The sequence below is a fragment of the Barbus barbus genome (genome assembly GCF_936440315.1).
Source record: "Barbus barbus genome assembly, chromosome: 12".
NCBI lineage: Eukaryota > Metazoa > Chordata > Actinopteri > Cypriniformes > Cyprinidae > Barbus > Barbus barbus.
The window spans coordinates 22,039,646-22,059,170 of record NC_136740.1 but is presented as its reverse complement, the minus strand read 5'-3'; the positions used below and the strand labels follow the sequence as shown (position 1 = coordinate 22,059,170).

The 19,525-nt window shown below is 37.0% G+C and overlaps 1 protein-coding gene across 1 annotated transcript; it reads left to right on the top strand.

The window, feature by feature from the left end:
- The first annotated feature begins 1,708 nt into the window (after positions 1-1,708).
- Positions 1,709-19,471, top strand: LOC306878625 (R-spondin-1-like). The gene is made up of 5 exons (XM_079431071.1): positions 1,709-2,284; positions 7,379-7,570; positions 10,598-10,738; positions 12,453-12,662; positions 17,810-19,471. Exons 1-5 carry the CDS (start codon positions 2,038-2,040, stop codon positions 17,962-17,964), a joined length of 945 nt encoding a protein of 314 aa, XP_079287197.1. The 5' UTR covers positions 1,709-2,037; the 3' UTR covers positions 17,965-19,471.
- Positions 19,472-19,525: the final 54 nt, after the last annotated feature.

Genomic DNA, 19,525 nt, shown 5'->3' with positions numbered 1-19,525 from the left:
AAGAACATTGTCTTTTATTTTCTGGATAAATCCCCTTTCTGGTTCCAGGGCGATGGCATATCTGTGCGTCAGACTTGACATATCTTTCCTAATTAATATTGCTGACGAGTGCTTTGAACAGCAGGTAACAGGAGGTTTTGGCTCTGTCTGATAAATACAGAGAAGGTGTCGAAGACATTGGAGTATTATTCATTGTCTAAGATAAATAAACTTAGTTGAGAGAAGATGTCCGTAAGTTTTGGTGGAAAGAGAGGACATTGTAAGAAGATTCCTTCTTATTCCTTCCAGACTGGAGAGAGATCATCTTTTTAATGTCTGATGTGCAAGATAAATATTATTTCCTTATTTTTCTTTAATTTAAACCACATCCGCTACCACATCTGTGTATGTGGTTTATTAATCTTTGCTTTCGCTTAGTTTTACCACATCACTGTAACCAGAAGATCCTGTTAACAGCCCTTTAGCAAAGAGAAAGTATTTTTTTTGTTGTTGTTGTTTGTGATATTTGTCATGCTACAATTAAACACTATTACATTTTACTTAATAATGTTTTACAATTGCATGACATATTTGCATAATGTGTCCACCCGCTGTGCTTTCACACGTCTGAAGTCAAATTCATGTTTGTCTTGCATGTTGGTTCATAAATTACAATTTATAGAGTCAGCTTCTCTTTTCTAAGGAGTGCTGAATTGCTAAAATGAAATGTAGATATCTGTAGAGTTTTTGTTGGCATTTAAAAGCACTTTTTGGTATGCTAAAAATGAACAAATAACATGAAACAAGATCCAGAGAACCTGTGGCCAAATATGGCCCTGCTTTCCTGATACTTCTAGGCATGATGTCTCTCTTGCGTAAAACCAGAACGCTCATCCATTTCTGCTGGAATGTGATTAAGAATCATTCTATAAACATATCTATCTGTCATAGTGAGAGGCGTAAATGTGAGCGCTTTCGCTGCTTGAGAGACATTTTTCAGTCTATTGTTTTCTGACAGATGGGGTAAACATGTTTTTTGGGGGTTTTTCATTTCTTACTTTTGGATGTGCATCGACCGAAGGTTACTGCGGTATTTGTTTCACGGTGCCGTTTCTGGTCGAATCAACTTTAGCTTTAGCGGCTGGACACAGTCCAGTCAGTCTTAATGGGAAATTACATTTAAAATGAAACATTTTGTTTGCTTTCCCGGCTCATGAATCTATCTGGCTAAGGAAAAAATAAGTATGGCAGGAATGTGTGGTTTAAACGGACAAAATACCAGTTTCGGGTTATGTTACTCAAACTATTGTATCCGCATTTAGAGTTCCAAACCAGACTTCCATGAATCAACTTAACAAATTTAGAGCACAAATATGCTGAAGTTCGTTGAGAAAGAGCAGTGATAGAGATGAAAGAGTGCAGTTATGTAAGCCCTACGTAAGGCTATTTTCTTTCCGTCGTCTTTCCTTGATTCCAAAAATATTTTATGACAGTTTACAGAAAATGTAAAAGTTGTTTTTAAAGTATTCACTTTTCAAAGCATAAAACTGAAAAACTTGCATCTCTTCCCTTGGGCAAGATATTTGGACTTTCTTTTAACATGCTGACGTAACAAAGTAGTGTTTTATATACATGTCTCATTGTGCTTTTCTCCCCCCATTCACCCACTCCTCTCCTCATCCAACTCCCTCCTTCCCTCGCTCGCCCCTTTTTGTCTGTCTCTCCGCAGCAGATCTTGGCACTGACGGATGCGTTGTCACGCGTAGGAGTCCAGAACCTCTCTCCATCTCTCTCGTTTTTTTCGGCACTCCCCCTCCTCCTCCCAGCATCCCTAATAAGACACATGCTCCTGGGCTGGGTTGCTCACTCACGTTAGGATCTCCTGGCTGCAACTGCCGCGAGCTTCTCTCTCCTCTCGGTTTCGCCCCCGGCTTCATGGGTTGAAGGGCAGTTTGCTTTGTCCACAAGATCTCATCTCTCATCTCGCCCGGCTCTCCCATAACTTCATTGTTCTCATCTTCATCCTCTTGAGTGCTATGGTTTGTTCTCCGAACATGTATGAACTTGCAGCGGCAGAGGCCTCCAGCCAAGGGCGTCGCGGCCGGCTGTAGTCTACTTCGTTCCACCTGCCACAGCGTGAAACGGGCCCCCTCAGCTGTGATCTGTCTGCCTGCAGGCGGGACCCAGCGTGACTGGGCAGCAGGGACTATGCATTTGGGACTGGTGGCGCTGGCAGTTGTCTTCCTCGGCTCCATGGGTCACGGCGATAACCTCAAGGCCTCCAAAGCAAGACGACAGAGACGAAGTGAGTGCTGATGTCTCTTTCTGTCTCTTTCTGAAGGTCACATCATTAGATAGCTTACTGTCCCTTGAGACACAATGTAACATTTCACATGTCAGATCCTATTATTTGTGGCTCATTAGAGCATTTCCGAGTTCCTTGGAATGTTTTTTTTTCAGCCAGTTTTGTGGGGTATTGCTTGTGTAGAACCTGTTCTGTTGCTTTTAATAGCAATTTTGCTTTTTAAGGGTAAATTATAAATGAGCATATTTGTTGCTAAGCATGCCCAAATTTCACTCATTAGAGGTTTTTTTTTTTTTTTGCCTGAATAAATAAATATTATGCCTAACACACTACATTTTTGTAATTTGTCTGGTATCTCACCTTTTTATGACTTTTTATGTTTCTTCTTTTTGTAAAAGTTAGTTTTGAAACCCACACGCGCAGCAGAACTCACTCTGAAATATTGCATTCGTTCTTTTGTGCGTGAGAGAGCACTGACAGAATTATTGTGTCTTATTTTAAAGTACACATTTATGTTATTGAAAGTGGCTTATCTTATTTTTTTGCTTTTGTTTAGTATACTGCTATCAAATATTCTTTAAGTATATACTTCAAGGCTTTGGAATAATGGTGGGAAATCAACCTCCAAAGTTATTATATATATCTGCACACATCTCATGGTAAGAGTGCTGATTTTAGGAGGTTTAGTATTTGGAAAGTGGAAAGTAACGAATTACATTTACTCGCGTTACTGTAATTCAGTAGCTTTTTTGTGTACTTCTACATTTTAAAGTAATTTTTAAAATCTGTAATTTTACTTTTACTTAAGTATAGTTTGTTTGAAGTATTGTACTTCGCTACATTTTAAAACACATTAATTACTGAGTAAAAAAATTAAATAAAAATCGCTCCCTGGAAACTACTGCAGTAAATAATGGGCAGGAGAACAAACTGGTGCTAAAAATCACAAGAAAGATGCAGACGGACAAGACAGGCGTTAATGGTGCAGACCCAGCTGAAAACCAAACCCCGTCATATTCTGCTGAAGTTGAACTCGAAGGAAATGAAGTGAACCCCTGGCCATGTTTATGCTCTCTATTATGCAGTGTAAGCTGTATTTTCCTAGGGAGACCAAACTTGCAGTTTATAAAATCTCGATATCAACCCTTCGCAAGCATAGAGATAAGGTAAATACTTGCATCATTGCATTGGTGGTTAAAATGAAGCTTTGGCAGTTTAGCAAAAGGTTTTGCACAAATTAGCAAAAAAGACAGTAGTGCAGGGTGTGCGATATCGTCTGCGATAATATCGTAATTGTTGTTTTAACGATGTGAGATTTGACATTATCAGTATTTAGCCAAAAACCAAACAAAACACTCCTACAGAGTGCCACAAAGTCTAGTAGATTACTACTAGCGCTCCTGTTCATTTTAAAGAACACATTTATGGTTATGGAAAGTCTTATTTTTGTGTACTGCTAAATACTCAATAATGCATTCGGTGTAATGTTAAAAAGTCAACCTGATTATCAAATCAAATTTTTTTTTTTAATCCTAATCTGAATTTAAGGGTTGAGATTGTCATTATTCAGTGTTAATTGTACATTGACCACTGCTGGCAGTGTTGAGGAGTGTACAGCTTCCTCTAGAGGAGATTGTAGGTAAAACTACAGTGGCTGTGAACGAATCTGCATTGCCTTCGCTACTGGTTAGACTGCATTTATTTAACTTTGTTATTAAGAGACAATAGTATTTTTTACATTTCTACACCTGCCAGAAACTATAAGCAACAAAACAAATATATATTTTGTTGTGAGAGCTATAGCAGGTAGCTAAAGCTAAAAATCATGTAGCACGAGGAAGCATAGAAGTGCAATTCAAAACACAATGCCAGAATGTAAAGCTATCTGAGGAGAAATAAACAGTGAGTTACTTGGTGAAATAAATCTGCTGATGCTTCACAATCTGTTAAGACTTCTTGACCTCACTGTAAACTCATCTGACCAGTGCTTCTTGATAGCGGAGTTTTCTAGCAGTTTTATCAACAAAATGAAAGCAAACACCTCTGACAGCTGTTTTTATATAAGTGACTGATCAGCAGTCACGCTGCTTTTCCCCCCTCCCTCTAAAATATCCAAACCATACCAGCAAAACATCTAATATTTCATTTTGTCTAAGTGTTTATTTTTGCTCCTTATAAACTATTTTAAATTATGATACTGCTCTGTACATTCTTTTTATGGCACGGCGCCTGGCTCGTCAAAAAGGGATTGAGCTATTCTGCTCACTCATGTACATTGCAAAAATATTTTTTTATCAGTATTTTTGCCCCATTTTTCCACTAAAACGTCTAAACATCCTTCAAACATGATACATTTACTTTTAAAATTGTGTAAGCAATAAGATCTGTTTGCAGGGAATATATTTTGATTTATGTTTATTTCCGTTTACCCATTAGTAAAAAAAAATTCTTGTTTTAAGCATAAACCTTTCTAAATTTTACTAGGCTAATGTTTTAAACAAGACAACATGTATTTGCTAGTGGATAAGAAAATTACATCAATTAAATATAATAAAGTTATATTCTCTGAAAACAAGTCTGATGCGGGACATTTCGATTTTTTTCCAGATAAACTTGAATCAATGAATGTGACAGATGTAGCCTTGTTTATTAAACTGTAGTTCCTCAAAACGCTGCTGATGAAGACTTATTACTGCTTTCTAAGAAATCATATAAATGCTAAATTTAGTTTTGTTCCTCTCTGATGTATAGGTCATTGTAAACCAGCCACATTCTAAGCAACTCCTGTAGGGATTGAGGTCTTAACATTTTTTTTTTTTTTAGAAATGCAATTCAAATATCCTGAAACACATTGTGTACACATTCTGATACAAAAAAATACCATTGCTATCTTACTCATTCTTACAGTTTGATATGTTCTTCAAGTATATTTTAAGGCCAATTTTAAATTGTTCAAATTCTAAGAAGAAAAAGTCTGGAGGTGCATTTGTTTTGAAATACAAACCAGAGATTAACATGATGTAAATACATAAACAATGAACATGCTAACTTAATGTCAAAGTAAGCAATAAAAGTTTAATTGGAAAGGATGTGAGGCCAAGTATTTGTGCTCTGCATTTAACCCACCCAGGGAAACACACAGCAGTGAGAAGTGAGTGAACAAACACACACACACACACACACACACACACACACAAACACGCACGCGCGCACGCACACACACACACAGAGCAGTGGGCAGCCATTTATGCTGCAGCACCCAGGGAGCAGTTGGGGGTTCAGTGCCTTGCTCAAGTCGTGGTATTGAGGGTGGAGAGAGCGCTGGACATTCACTCCCCCCCTACCTTTGGGTTACAAGTCTGACTCTCTATCCATTAGGCCACAACTGCCCTACTGATTTATTAGAACTAGTCAATGACCATTGATAAGAATGCAGGCAGAAGTTATACACTATGCTAAGCCAGATGTCCAATCCTATGGATTGATCCATTGTTTAATGATGTTCTTACTATATTGACTACTTTTTCATTTCAGAGAAATTTTTGATTCTCTGCTAATAAATTACCATTAGAGTAATGAAGTTTCGGAGGGTATTGTAGGTTGTATGATGATTTCACTGTGGGTTTGGTCATGAAAAATATCATATTTATTATGTGCACTTTCTGTCATCTTTCCCTTGAAAAGGCAAATCCAACGAGGACATTATACTCATAATGTTATAACACTGTCTAGAGGTGCAGTGGCAACTGATGCTGTCTTTTTTTAGCATGGGTGCAAGGTAAACCTAACCAACATTCCTGCTGCTTAATAGACCTGTGCAAAACAATAATTAATATCCATCATTTATAATTCTAGTTTCATATTTATTGTTCCTGCTGAGGGACCTTTTCATTTATTTCAGCTGTGGAAAGGAAAGCAGTAATCGGATAAAAGACACCCCATTGCCTGAAAATGCACCACTTGTAATAATCTTTTTATGGACTTTTTTTGGTGCCTTTTCAGCTGAACCCACTAGGGAGTCCTTGCTACTGAATATTAATGGTAGATTAATATTGATATTAGTGGTTAAAAGCTATTTTTTCAGTTTGATGGATGAGATTATGTGATCTAATAGTTATTTTTGTCATGTTCTCCAGTAAAAATATGTAAATGTAAGTGTTGTATTTATCCATTATGTTGCATCACTTACTGTACTCGCAGCTTATTTACAATGATTTAAAAGGATGCCGTCTTAACACTTTTTAGCACAGAGATTGATTGCCCTGTGAGAGTGTATATTTAGAGCTAATGCTACACGCATAGACCCGTAAATTATAGCAGATAACTGCAGTTTTGACTCCAGTCAGCCTACCAGGAACAGGATGTGCACTCCGACATGCTTTCAGAGTAATCGTTTATTTCTTCTTGGCCTCAAACGCAGAAATTTTTGGATGTTACAAGCAAGGCATGGAAGTCACAAGGGATGAGTGAGCTTTCTTAGATATCTGTAACTGATTTTATTTTGTCCTGTGTCAGCGTTTTGGGGCACCTGGATAGAACAAGTACTGACTGAAATTTCAGGCCTCTTTCTCCCTAGCTGACCCATCAGAAATCTGTGTGCGATGTCTCAAATTCAATAGCCAGTTCTCACAGTGCTCTCCCAAATGAATTATATTACACTTACAGAGTTTTTATTATTATACACAGCACTGCTGAAATATCTATCTATCTATCTATCTATCTATCTATCTATCTATCTATCTATCTATCTATCTATCTATCTATCTATCTATCTATCTATCTATCTATCTATCTATCTATCTATCTATCTATCTATCTTTCTTCCTATGATATAATGAGATTATTTATCTTGATATTTAGAGGTGATGGTAAACTCATCTTGGTTGTTTATTCAAAGGCTACAGGTTCAAATCCAGGTAGCAGTGGCTGGAAAGTGACATTCTAATCAAGCTGTCTAATCCCGTGGAAAGCACAAAACTAGTTTACTTGACTAGTCATTGTAAGCACTTGGGATTACAAAGTGTCTTCTAAACTGTAAGGAAACGCTGCCAGTATCACGCTCACTCTGATTTCTCTTTTATTTTCTTCCATCAGTAAGCACTGAAGTACCACCATCGTGCTCGAATGGCTGTGAACACTGCTCAGAGTACAATGGCTGTCTTAAATGTCGACCCCGGCTCTTCATCCTACTGGAGCGAAATGACATCCGTCAGATAGGCATTTGCCTCGCTGCTTGTCCTGTTGGATATTATGGCATTCGAAATCGTGATATGAACAAATGCACACGTGAGTCTTTGCTCTACTGGTATATTTTCCTAGTTTCAAAACTGTAAATAAGTAGGAGATTATAAGGTAAACTGTGCCAATCAGCATATTAAAATGATTTCTGATGGATCATGTGACAAGACTGATGATAAATTACATTTAAATTTTTAAAAAATATATATTTTACATTATATAAAAAAATAGAACCGTTTTAAAGGTGGGGTAAGCGATTTCCGGAAGCCAATTTTGATATTTGAAATCACCAAAACTAACACGCCCCTACCCCAAAAGGGTCTCGCCCCTATTTTGATAGCTCCGTCCCACACATACGTAGCCTACGCAACCCCAGCAACGATTCTGTGAAACAAAGCAAAACCAATGTTACACCGTGCTCGCGTCCGGTGTAGACACAGTGTTACTCACCTATCGAGAAGAACCAAAGCAACCTTGGCATCCGATTGCAGGTCTTCCGCTCCTTGAGTTCTCTCCAGCGCTGGAAAGCTGATCCGATATTTACACGGGTCCTACTTCTTGCGTTATCGTTCCACATACGTTTTCCGCTTATGTTTTTTATCCGCCATCTCTATCTTTCTGTCGCTCAGCTGTTCACTGAACGCTCTCTCCTTCAAATCATGAGTAGACACGCCCCTTACTGCTGATTGGCTACAAGTTTGTTTTGGTACTCGGCCCCGACTCTAAAGCGTTTTCTAAAGCGTTTTTTAAAGATTACATACCCCACCTTTAAATTGTAAAAATGTTAATGTTTTTACATACAGTATGTATGTATTCTTTAGATGTATTTGCATAAAAAACAATAGCTGTGCATGCAATCACATAACAAAAATGAATTGTCTGAACAGCACCTTAGCCCATTTGCAAGGCTTTAACATCAGTTATACATTGTTTACAAATTGTGCATTTACGAAACAATCACATTATTCACCACATTCATTAATACTGTAACCACCAATGACATTAAACTAGCGCATCTGACCCGTGGATGCCAAATGCTGAGCCTGTGATCTGTTTTCTCCTACTCTGTGGGTGAATAACAGGGTTTGAGGATGTAATGCAAAGCAAAACATTGGTAATACTTGGCTGTTTGTCTGTTTCTTCTAGGAAGTCTGTGTTATTATTGTAGGCTGTAAATGCATAGTTCATGGTAGTTCAACTCTGGCCATATTTCTCGGTCTTTCTACGCAAACCCTACGCAACAAGCATAATGAGGATTTACCTTTAATCATCCTCTTTGTTTTAATAGCGCGCTCTCTAGGTTTCAGCCAGAGACTCGGCAGCCTGGTCCCATCATGTGCGTGAGCATTTTTACAGTGATAAATGCAAAGCAGGGGATAACTGTAAGCAAGGAAATACCTCTCGTAAATTGATTGGGGGTACCTCTTTACTGCTGTGGGAGGAAATTAATAGCTTTATTTGAGCCTTTTCTAACTTCAACCTACCAGAGCTTTTCCAGTTGTAAATTGAACGCCCTGCTCCATTTTCAAGCATGTTTTGATAGCCAATTAGTGTGAACCACAGCTTGGAGTCATTATATTTTGTTATAGGAAGAAAATACTTTTGTTACCAAGATACACTCTTGCATCACTCCGCCTAATACCTCTCAGATGGTTCTGATTTAAACGTTCATTCTAGATAACCTTAAATTTAAATGTTAGCATCAAGGGAAGTGAGAAATTAGCGGAGCGCTGTTTTTATTTCACAACCCTCTGGAGCCTTTAATTCATCATTTCTTGACTGTATACTTTACACTTGCTTTGAAATACCACATGCAGCTGTCCGCTTGTTAGCTTAAGTATTTTAATGACCCACACATTGAGAGCAAAATACGTCGTATCCACAGGTGTCGACTCCAAATCGCTCCAGACGTCACCAGACCCCTTCTTGTCAACATTTCCCTCTGACGTGTTCATTTCTTTCTTATTTGGAGTGTTTTTGTCCTGTTTTGAAAGACGGCTGTGCATGCAAATCCCTCCTTCATCTCAGGGCTCTGAGTGGCTGCCCCGTTGCAATTATTCAATCAGCTGCGTGCATTTGATTTGTCTCCAGATCCCCCTGATGTCTTAACAACATTTGTCTTGCATTAAGGGTACATTTGTAAATGCTTGAGTGCAAAAGAATTTGCTCCAAACATTACTAATTTAGTTGTCAGGCATTTAAAGTAGTAATTGAGAGCAGAGGTTATAACAAAAAACACGTCTCGAGTATGTTGTTAGGCCCTCTACTGCTTTTGGCCGGGACCCGGCGATATCTGAGATATCCGTGTGCTGCTGCTCTGAGAATGTCCCAGGTATTCGAACGGAAATTTAAGAACCTTATTTTTGCACATTTTCGCGTATGTCACGGCAATTTAGCACTGAAATCTGTTTTGCGAAATTATTTGCAGTCTCTCTCGATTTCAGTTCAGTCTGTGCCAGTCAGGAGGAAAAAAAAGGATTTAAAATCACATTTAAAACGGGAAATAATCAGTTTTAGGATTTCAAACATTTTAAAACAAAGAAATATGACCTAAAATGAGAACATTTGCTCATGCTTCCACTGAAGTACTTTAAAACATCTCAAATCATTCTGGATGACATGATCATAAGGTTTTAGACTTTTGGACCTCACTGTAAACCCTTTCAGGATTTATCCAAAATCACCAAAAGAAAAGAGTGAGGTTTATAGTTAAGAACTAGATCCCCTGTTTATCAAAATGAGATAATGATGATAATTTTGAAGGGGTTATGGGTGTTTCATTTGGTAGATGTCTGGTTTTCATTCTGCCAAAATCCATAATTGCCCCCAATTTGAGGCAGTTTGTAAGTTTGATCAAAGAGGGCAGGCTTGTAATAAGACAGAGGTGTGAGGAAACCATATGAGAGTCTTGACATTCTTGAACTGACTACTTTTTGGTTAAGAAACTCTTAAGAGCCATAATAATAAGTCACCAGATTGGTGGTACACTTGTCAATGTCAAAAATAAGCACAATTATTTAAATAAAATGTTTTTGTAAAATCAACATGTAACTTATTATCTTTTTTTTGTTTCAGAATGTAAAATAGAAAACTGTGAGGCATGTTTTAGCCGAAACTTTTGCACAAAATGTAAGGAGGGCCTGTACTCACACAGAGGGCGGTGTTTCTCCAGCTGTCCTGAAGGATTCACCGTCAATGGCACCATGGAGTGTGTAGGTGAGTGAGCTGCACAAGCCAAGGATTTACAACATTACACTTGTATAAGGTTGTTTCATTTCTAATATGTTTTACAACAGCATTTTCTAGTATAAATTGCTAATGAGTCTTTTTCAGTCATAGGAAAACTGAGTGCCTAGCCCTAGGTGCCATTTTAGGAAACTAACAGAAATAAATTGCTGTTAGATTTTATCAGCATAACTGAACTGCAATTTTCTACCTCATGACACAATTTTTGTAGTTAATGCAAAAAATGTTTATTATATCCCTGAACCACAAAAGGGTCAATTTTTTGAAATTGAGATTTATTCATCATCTGAAAGCTGAATAAATAAGCTTTCCATTGATGTGATGTATGGTTTGTTATGATAGAACATTATTTGGCTGAGATACAACTATATGAAAATCTGGAATCTGAGGGTGCAAAAAAAAAACAACCCAAAAAACAAATGAGAAAATCACCTTTAAAGTTATCCAAATGCATATTATTAATCAAAAATTAAGCTTTGATATATTTACAGTAGGAAATTTACAATATATCTTCATGGAACATGATCTTTTCTTAATATCCTAATGATTTTTTGCATAAAAGTAAAAAAAAAAATTGATCATTTTGACCCATGCAGTGTATTTTTGGCTCTTGCTACAAATATACCCGTGCGACTTAAGACTGGTTTTGTCCTCCAGGGTCACATATAAAGGTTTATTGTATTAAAATACACTATCATCACACAATAATATCATATTTCATATCAGAATCTGATCTGGTTTTATTTTGTATATAGCCAGCATATAAGGGTTTTGGTTTAGTGCATGTCAACAGATGTTGTGGGCACATGGTACTTCTGTCATGGAATGACTTTTACATAAATAGTTGTTGTGACTCAGTTATGCTGATGGAATGATAAAACTGGAAACTTCTCGGATACCTTGTGCTTTTTTATTTCCTTCAATCTTCCTTTTTCTGTGGTTTCTCAATCGCTGTTGAGAGGAACGTTGGCAAAAGGCCTGTTGGATGATAAGGGTTTTTATTGATTTCTTTTGAAAATATTTCTGTCAGAAGCAAGCAAACACAGCACTAATAGCATTACTCGCAATGGTGGTGCTGGGTCCTCCAGGCTATTTGGCCTTTAAATGGGGAGCCTCGACTTCCAGTGTGACATTTTGCCAAAGCTTATGATGCCTCACCTGCGTCAATGGGTCAGTCCACCACTTTGTTATGTGCATTTTTCAGTCTGTGATTGTTTTTGGCAGAGATGAGTTCCCTTTGACCGTCCTGCCCCCAAACACTGTAGACTGAAAAAAATTGGATACTTAGAATAGACTTGAAAACTGCTTGAAACCACTCAATGCAATTGAAAGTCTGGAGCTTGACAGCTTGTCATCACGTTGAATAAAAATGGAGGCTACCTCATACAATCATAACACATGCTCTGCTTTTTTAGTTAAATGTAATTGGAAAATGTGAGTGAAGCTGTTTTTTAGCTGTCTGAATCTCAGCTGTGAATTTTTTGGGGTTTCCTAATGCAATTTCTTCAACTTTTGTTTGGAGTAACTTGTTTCTCAGACCCCCTTCCAGAGGAACAAAATGTACAAACCCCAAGCAATTTCTGTCTTTTCCTTATTGTCTGAAAATATAGTAAATTGTGTAATTGGTATATACCAGATTCATTCTAAAAAAAATGTATTTAGTTTTTTTATGTCTGTTTTGCAGTCCAATGTGATCTAAGTGAGTGGAGTCCGTGGGGCCCTTGCATGAAGAAGAACAAAATATGTGGCTTTAAAAAGGGGAACCAGACCCGTACCAGGGAGCCCTTACAGCTTCCAAGTCCTGCCACTTCCACGGGGGCCGCTCTGCCCTCGGGCTGCGTCCCAGAAACACAGACCCAAAGATGTACCGTGCAGAAAAAGATCCCTTGCAAAGGTAAATCAGAGAAAGAACAACACAAAAATGTTGGAAAGTGGATGGATAGGAAATGCTTGTGCTGAAAGGAATGCGTGAAATCTGTTATCCGACTTCAGTACGCCTGTTTGCAAATTACAGATTGTTGATTTATTGATCATTTATCATTTTTGGCAAATAGGAACAACATGTAAACAGTCTCCTGGAACTAATTTGATTTTGTTTATTTATGGTTTTTGACATAATACGGTGTAAATAAATCCTTGAGTGTTCCCAGTAAATAAACAGAAGCCCAGCTGGTTTGTAATCTTTTCGTCGCTGGCTGCGGATCTGATGGCGGCCTTTTGTTTGTTGCTTTAACTTACTGGAATATGAGGTTAATATGCTGCTCTGGCTCTCGAGCAGGAACAAAATGTTAGCGGACCTGTAGTGGACCTGTTGGCTGTAATCTGTTTGTAAAATTCTGAATATGTTTCATTGACCGTTATACTCTCCTGAATGGACTTCAGCCTAAAATATAGAAGTTTGCATGGAAGAAAACAGAGTGTTATAGTATGAGCTTACAAAAAAAGCTTTTAATGACCCAAACAAGAATTTTCAGTTTCAGTTTTTTTTTCTTCTGAAAGAAATGTTACAATTACTCTGCAAGGATGTATTAAAATTATTTTATTTTTTACATTAGTTTACATTATTACAAAAAAACAACATTTCAAATAAATGCTGTGCTTTATAGCTTTCTATCCATCAAAGATGAAAACATGTCAAGGTTTACACAAATAAAATAAATAACAAAACATTAAGCAGCACAACTGTTTTCAGGTTTCCCATCACAGTAATAAATTACATTTTAAGATAAAATAGCAAACAGTTATTTTAATATATATATATATATATATATATATATATATATATATATATATATATATATATATATACAGTATATGTAAATGGCTCTTAAAGTATGCAGAAGTAATATAGAAGAATCAAAACTTTTGTGCTGTTTAAACCTGAATGACATTTTTATCCATGAAAACAAGGATGAGAAGATTATCGTAACTGTTAAGCTTAAAAAGCACATAAAAGTATGATACAGTCAATCAGTTACTTTGTGTGAAGACTGAAGTTTATTGCACTCCCTACATTCACATCTAGCATGCATACAAGCAAGTGCAGTGAATGGACCTTATTGGATCTTGTGTTTGTTGTCAACATGATAGTTTTGAATGTCAGCAGGTGAACAAGATTTGAAAACTCTCCCACACGCTGGAAGTCTCCCACACTTTGACAACCACTGGGCTTTTCAAAAATAAAAATAGCTAATTTGCTCCGATTGTTTTTATGAATGTTTCATGAAATTTACAACTGAATAGTTAACAGCAGACCTTGCAATGTCAATGCCAATTCAGAAATCAATCCAGGCTAATAAAAAGTGTTTTTGTGATTGTAATTGCTTATACTCATAGTCTATTTTTGTATTCTCTCTTTTATGTCTTCCAATATATATCTCCCAAACCAGAGATCTCCTTTAATTTAATCATGTATTCAAGCGATTCATATCAGTTTAGGAAATTGCATGATTCATGACTCAATCTAAGCTAATTGTAGCATCACGGTTTGAGTGATTCTTAAAATAAACACCCGAACATACCTTCTAGGGGGCTTAGTTGTCTTCACATGGTTGAGAAACAGTACGTTCCTGGAAATGACGTCTTATTCTCTGCGAACAGCCTTACAAGATCAAGCTCTCGCTGTTCTTCTGCCGGGAGAAGTAGAATCCATGTTTTGCTGGACTAGGTGTGACAGCGCCATTTGAGAAATGAGAGGCAAATTTACTCTGCATGACGCCCGTATTTGTGGAAAGAATTTCCACCCTGGGTCCATAAGAATAATTAACAGTGAAATATTATAAACTGCCCCATAAAAGTGCTATGTCGCCTGCCAAATTTCTAAACTTAGAGAGTCCACTTGTCGGAAAAGCTTTTGGAGAGAGAGAGAGAGAGAGAACTATGGTGAACTAATAGGCCTGGACACATGTAAAGTCATTTGTTTGTAGTTCAATCTCATAATATCATGCTTTTCCTAACTGTGTTAAGATAGGATCAGTTATGTGCTGGCTGCAGTCAAAACATGTTTTTCGCAACACCACCCACTTCTTAGGGCGAAAAGAATTAATGCAGCTCAGTTATCAAAAAACTCATAGGTTATGGGTTGCATGACCGACCCTCTTTTTTTCCTCCGTGCGTAAATGTACACCTCGTGCTAAATTAGCAAGGTTGTGAATACATCTGCAGGAATTGGCTGACAAGGCTGCTGTAAAAATCACAGGGGGCAGTGCTTGTATAACACCGGTGATTTACTGGTCTGCAGATCTCACGCTTTGTGTTGATTTTGCCAAGCTCCCCCCCTTTCTGTAGCTTAATAAATGCCTTTGCACGAAAACCGAAAACGCTAAGTGTGATTGCCTTTGTCAGGCAATGGTGTTTAGGTTGGATTGAGCAGCACTGTAATTATTGCTGTCATAAATGAATGGAATCATTCTTTAAAATGAATTGTTCAAAACACACTGATTCATTCAGGAACCAAACAAGTGACTCACTGCGTTCCATTCGGAAGGGCTCATCCCAGTTCCTTATTCTCTAATTCCTTCGAAATCCTTTCTGTTACTTGGGACGTGCTTTGTGTCATTTTTATTAGCCAATATAGGAGGCACCATTGAACAATTAAACTTGTGCAAAGATAATGGAAGTCTTTCATTCTGGAGAGCCCTTTTAAGTGGCCAGTTTTATGCACTTCGGCCCTCCAATGTGGCGATCATGATTAGTTCTTGCTCCATATTGGCCTTCATAAGTGGATTTAGTCATTGAGTGAGTTGTTGAATCATTCAATTATCTGATTTGTTCAAAACATACTGATTCATTGTTGTAGAAAGCAATCAAATGTCTTTACGATTTCGTCACTGAATCATTCATCCAACTGACTTGTTCAAAACATGCTACAGATTTGTTTAGGAACAAAACAAGATTTATAAATGAGTCATTGACTTGTTCACTCAAAAACAGTAATCAAAACACCACTGTGTGTTACTCTACTGTGTGTTGCTCTACTTTGGCTTTGTTTGAAATTTCGTTAGTGGAGCAAAACAAACTAAATATTGGGCCATATTGTTTCAAGTAACGTATTATTACAATATTAACCTCTTGTTTATTGATCTGTTGTATAAAAGCAGTAGCACTCCCGAAAAAAGTTCTGAATAGTGTTTGTGATTATCTGCAACGGACAAACAGTACAACAGAACACTTTCTACTGTAATATTGTAGAAATATTCAGTTGTTGACGCTTCAATAATGTAACAGGCTTCATTACAAACAACATAATATCTTTGATATAGGCTTTATATATAGCAAAAAGGACTGCTGTTTGTGCTTTACAGGCCTTGGCAGTTCTGTTAAATAAACTAAGGGAATGCTAATTATTGCTCGTTTTGGTGTTAGAATCAAGTCCATTAAACTTTTTTAATGTTTGCCAAAGAAAGTTGTCTTTTATATGATGATGCCATTTCAAGTAAAAAAATCTGTAAAAGCGAACTTGTTTTTTATATAACTCGTATTAACAAGCAAAGGTGTAATGAAGCAAATGTTTGTTTGCATCATTTCCATTCTATTTTTAATCATGCATTTAGAAACAAATGCAACAGTTTGTGGTAAAACATCAGGGTCTTGAGATGAGCAGAGCCAATTTCAGCAGTTGCAGAGTGGCTGTTTGTGGCTCATGTTATCAAGTGGAGAGTGAATGCTCTCCAGCACCAAATGAGTGTTGACTTTGGTTTCCAGGGAACACGGAGACTCACAACACTAACTTTATAACAAATATCAGTCAGTCTGGAGGCCCTGACTCCCCCTTGTAGTAGTGCAAGTGAGGCTGATGGGAAACGAACCAGCCCGTGTTTTTTTGGACTGTATTACAGTTCAGCATGATGTTATCCGTATTTATGTGAAATGTTTAGACATTTTTGTTCATTTGGATATATGCTTAAATGTGCACAGCTATAGAAATATATATTTTTTATGAATCATTTACATTCGTAATATTCTGTTTAGCTACAGTGGGGCAAATAAGTATTTGATACACTGCCGATTTTTCAAGTTTTTTTTCAATGGTCTCTAATGGTAACCATTGAGACTGTGGTCCCAGCTCTCTTCAGGTCATTAACCAGGTCCTCCGGTGTAGTTCTAGCCTACCTTTCTCAGGATCATTGATACTCCACGAGGCGAGATCTTGCATGGAGCCCCAGTCCAAGGGAGATTGACAGTCATCTTGAATTTCTTCCATTTTCTAATAATTGCGCCAACAGTTGTTGCCTTCTCATCAAGCTGTTAGCCTATTGTCCTGTAGCCCATCCCAACCTTGTGCAGGTCTACAATTTTGTCCCTAGTGTCCTTAGACAGCTCTTTGGTCTTGCCCATAGTGGAGAGGTTGGAGTCTGATTGATTGAGTGTGTGAACAGGTGTCTTTTATACAGGTAACAAGTTCAAACAGGTGCAATTAATACAGGTAATGAGTGGAGGATAGGAGGGCTTCTTAAAGACAAACTAACAGGTCTGTGAGAGCCAGAATTCTTGCTGGTTGGTAGGTGATCAAATACTTATTTCATGCAATAAAATCGTAATTAATAATTCAAAAATCATACAATGTGATTTTTTTTTTTATATTCTGTCTCTCACAGTTGAGGTGTACCTACGATGAAAATGACAGATCTCTCCATTCTTTGTAAATGGGAAAACTTGAAAAATCGTCAGTGTATCAAATACTTATTTGCCCCACTGTATGTTGTACTATTATAATTTTTTTTTCTAATTTACTTAAAATACCCAATTGCATTTGTGTTAAAGCTTAATTGTACATCTAGAATTAAGTTAGTCAATGAATTTTTTTCTTTTTTAAAATAAATAAAATATAACAAATAAAATTTAGTGAGGTTTATTCTGAGAACAAGAATGAAATAATAAAGAAAAAAGGCTTTGCCAAAGGGATAATAAATGTCTTAAAAATATATATTTTTTTTGTTTTGCTTTGTTTCTTAAGTACATTTACATTGTTTTAATAACTTTTTTACTTAAAAACAATGCAATACATCCTAGGTTTTCTAATTGCAACTTTCTTTTATTCAGGAGAAACTAAGAAGAATCCGCAAAACCGTGGAGAAAAAAATGGCAAGAACCGTGGACGAGACTCCAAAGAAATTGGCAAAGGGGGCAACAAGAAAAAAAAGACCCTGAATCGGTCCACCACTGTCCCCACCATTACAACGAGCATGGTGATCTAATCTTATGGTGGTATTAGGTGGGCCTAAGAAAGGAGAATGCGTGACCCATCTTTGTTGGCTGAAGACAAACAGTTTTTGATTGTGACAATATCAAAATTATGCAAAAAAGAAAAAAAAAGGAATAACGCTGCTACACGTAGAACATGCTCAATAAGAACTGGAGGATTTCTGTACTGAGTAATGAACTGTGTGAATTAAGTCATGTTTGAGGGATCCAAGGAGCTAGGTTGGTTAATCTCATGCTATTTGGAAGCATCCAGAAAGACTGTGCGCTGTGTGTGTGCAGGGTCATCTTTTTGTAAGCCTTCCCACAGGAAACAACATTTTTTGTGGTTGGCTAAATGTTCCATATGTTCCTATTTAGACCTATTGGAAAAGCTTCTGAACTATAGACACCACTGCAAATGAGGCCCGCCATCCTAACGTTGCTTAAATAACATCTAAAATACATTAGAATCTCTTGTGGTTCACCTAATCCAGCTGTAATCACATTATTTTTTCTCTAGAGTTGGATCTCCTTATGTTCGTTACAGGTAGCAAACAGTCTGGAGTCTGTCTGTGAGTCTGTCTCAGAGTGAAAAGTGATTCTTTTTTTTTTAAAGTGCTTTTTTTATATCTGTTTTTTTTTTATGTTGTCTATAACAAAAGAAGGCACTGGAACTGATTTTGTGGTTTACAGAGAGAATATGGAGAAAGAAGAACTTTAATGATTATGAAACTATCCAAAAATGCAAAAAGTGTTATATATCAACAGACAAAGCACTTATAACTTACAATTGACGGAGTGGTATATGTAAAATAAAAATCTTGCGAATAGGGGAAAATAAATACAGTATTTTCTGCACAGAAGGCAGCAATAATATGAGGAATGTACAGTGTTGAAGTATGTACAGTATATGAAATATTGTGTGTGTGTGTGTGTGTGTGTGTCAGATGTGTTGTGTGTTTTTGAATCCGTGTTCTAGTGTGCACCTTTATGTTGTGAAGCGAGGGGAAGAGAGAAGTCAGCAGAAGTCTACAATATTTTGTGACCAAGCAATTGAGGAACTAAACCAGCATAATGCTTAAACCGCATTGATTATATGCTTTATAGGTTTTTCATTGCTCAGTTATCATGGTTCAAATAGATACAATATATCACATCATAACGCTTTGCAACATACAGTATCAGTATCTGAGGAAGTAATTCTGCACATCATACAGTTATCTACATGTAGCATCCAGTCACACTTTTCTTAGTCTGTTTGCTTTCCATAGCCTGCTTACCAGAGCTGCATTTTCCAAAAGCAGAAGTGGATTGTAGAGACCACTGGTGCTTATGGTTTTTATGATCTATAGGCTTATGATGCTTTTGGGAAATGCAGCCCAGATCAGTGGGTGTTCACCATATACACCCCTAATGAGAATTATGACACTGAAAATGTCAGCTTCTGTTAATCTTGATGCAATATACTTATTGTTATTGTATATCTATTTCTATAAAAGTCTACAAGGTAAATAAACATCTAAATAAACATTGGTTGCTGTTTCCAAATTATTTTTTGTAATGTTTTTGTTTAAA

Coding starts and splice junctions, on each gene's coding strand:
- LOC306878625 (XM_079431071.1), top strand. CDS start 2,038: ATGAACTTGCAGCGGCAGAGGCCTCCAGCCAAGGGCGTCGCGGCCGGC. Junction 7,571..10,597: donor TGATATGAACAAATGCACAC/GTGAGTCTTTGC, acceptor TTTTTGTTTCAG/AATGTAAAATAGAAAACTGT. Junction 10,739..12,452: donor TGGCACCATGGAGTGTGTAG/GTGAGTGAGCTG, acceptor TCTGTTTTGCAG/TCCAATGTGATCTAAGTGAG.